Genomic DNA, 1,654 nt, shown 5'->3' on the forward strand with positions numbered 1-1,654 from the left:
GACGCTCTCTCGCCCGCCCAGCCATGACAGGCCGGGCGCGGGGCGCGCAGCCGCACGCACCGAGGCAACCCCCCAACCGGACGCTGACAGCAACAACACTGCACACGTGCTGCAAGGCCGGCTGGGTGGCGCGGGAATATGACGCAGTGAACACTCTGCCGACTCCGATTGGCTGCGTGGAGGCGTGACGTAAGGAACTGTTCCAAGCGTTTCAGCAGCGCTGGGGGAGGGGGTGTAGCAGGTGTGCTGCGCATGCGCGGGCCACCTGCCTCAGAAGCACCGCCTACGGAAGTGACTTACAGTCACAAGTCCCAGGTGCCGCCGCGTGGTTGCTGCTGCTTCTGGCCGGGTTCGGACCACGGGGCTTTCCGGCTGCGTGGAGGCGTGACGTAAGGAACTGTTCCAAGCGTTTCAGCAGCGCTGGGGGAGGGGGTGTAGCAGGTGTGCTGCGCATGCGCGGGCCACCTGCCTCAGAAGCACCGCCTACGGAAGTGACTTACAGTCACAAGTCCCAGGTGCCGCCGCGTGGTTGCTGCTGCTTCTGGCCGGGTTCGGACCACGGGGCTTTCCACTACGATCGTGAGGCGCGCTGGGTGTTGTCGTCACGTCTCGTGGAGTCTCGGGGATCCATTCGCTCTCGCGAGTTGTGGCACAGAGGCGGCGAGGGAGCGGCTGGGCACGGTGCCGGCCCCGGACGCTGCTGTTCTACGGGGTGGGGGAGCCGCACGCCTGGGGGGCGCTCCTTGCTAGGGACGCGGAAGCTTTTTAGTCCCATCCTAGCCTGAATTAGCACCTTCAAGTGGTTTTAAACACTGGTTTTGCCGCTCAAAGGGATGCCACGTCAGGGCAAGATTTTCCCTGATGTGCACGGTACCCAGCGCTTGTTCCATTCAGGAGCGGCCACTTTCCACGGGTACCCCCAAGTTGCAGTTCTCCAGTATCCCAGGATCTATCACGTCCCCACCATCGAGTAGGGATAGAAGCCTGTCCTGGCTCACCAGACCCCACGTGGCAACTCACAGCTACAGCTAGTCCTGCCCCTGCTTGCCAGGCTCCTCTTGACATGTCACAGCTGTGCAAGCTTGTGGGTTAAGATCAAGTGTAGTTCTGACCACCTTGAATAGCGTGTAGAAGAGGGTGGAGACCTATCCAATGCACTGCTAACAGGACTTCCTTCAAGAGTCTACTATAGCCTCCCAATGGGAGGCTCTCAGCTATATGCCTATTTTCTGTAAATGGGAGATTTCTCCCAAGCTTGTTCCTTTGCCCTTTGGACTAAGGGCAAGCAGGACTCAGGGGCATCCCAGGTCCAAGATATCCAGGCTTGGGCCCTAATGCATAGGATGCTTGCCATGGATTTGGGAGTATCTGAAGCCCCAGGCTGAAGAGTGGGAACGAGGTTACTTGCCAGTGGTAGTACTATGCAGACTTCAACAATTGAGTTCTTCTCAGGCAACAGAATTCAGAACTGATTTGTTGATATGCTGCCTGTGGAGCTACTGGATTCAGAACTGATTTGGCTAATTTGGCCCGAGACACACAACAGCAACAACACCAACACCACCACCACCACCACCTCTGGGGGACAGCCAGAGGTTTCTAGACTAATGGTACGACTGCTCCAGACTCCACGGTAGCACTAACACCAATCAAC

General features: G+C 58.3%; 1 protein-coding gene across 1 annotated transcript in view; it reads right to left on the bottom strand.

Moving 5' to 3' along the window:
* SCFD2 (sec1 family domain containing 2) overlaps window positions 1-454 on the bottom strand; it is a 407,563-nt gene extending 407,109 nt beyond the window's left edge. Inside the window, exon 1 of the mRNA XM_025198344.1 lies at window positions 301-454. Within this exon, the coding sequence (XP_025054129.1) occupies window positions 301-454 (154 nt within the window). The remainder of the gene's footprint in view (window positions 1-300) is intronic.
* Between the last annotated feature and the right edge of the window lie 1,200 nt (window positions 455-1,654).

This window comes from Alligator sinensis, unplaced genomic scaffold (assembly GCF_000455745.1).
Source record: "Alligator sinensis unplaced genomic scaffold, ASM45574v1 scaffold134_1, whole genome shotgun sequence".
NCBI classification, from domain to species: Eukaryota; Metazoa; Chordata; order Crocodylia; family Alligatoridae; genus Alligator; species Alligator sinensis.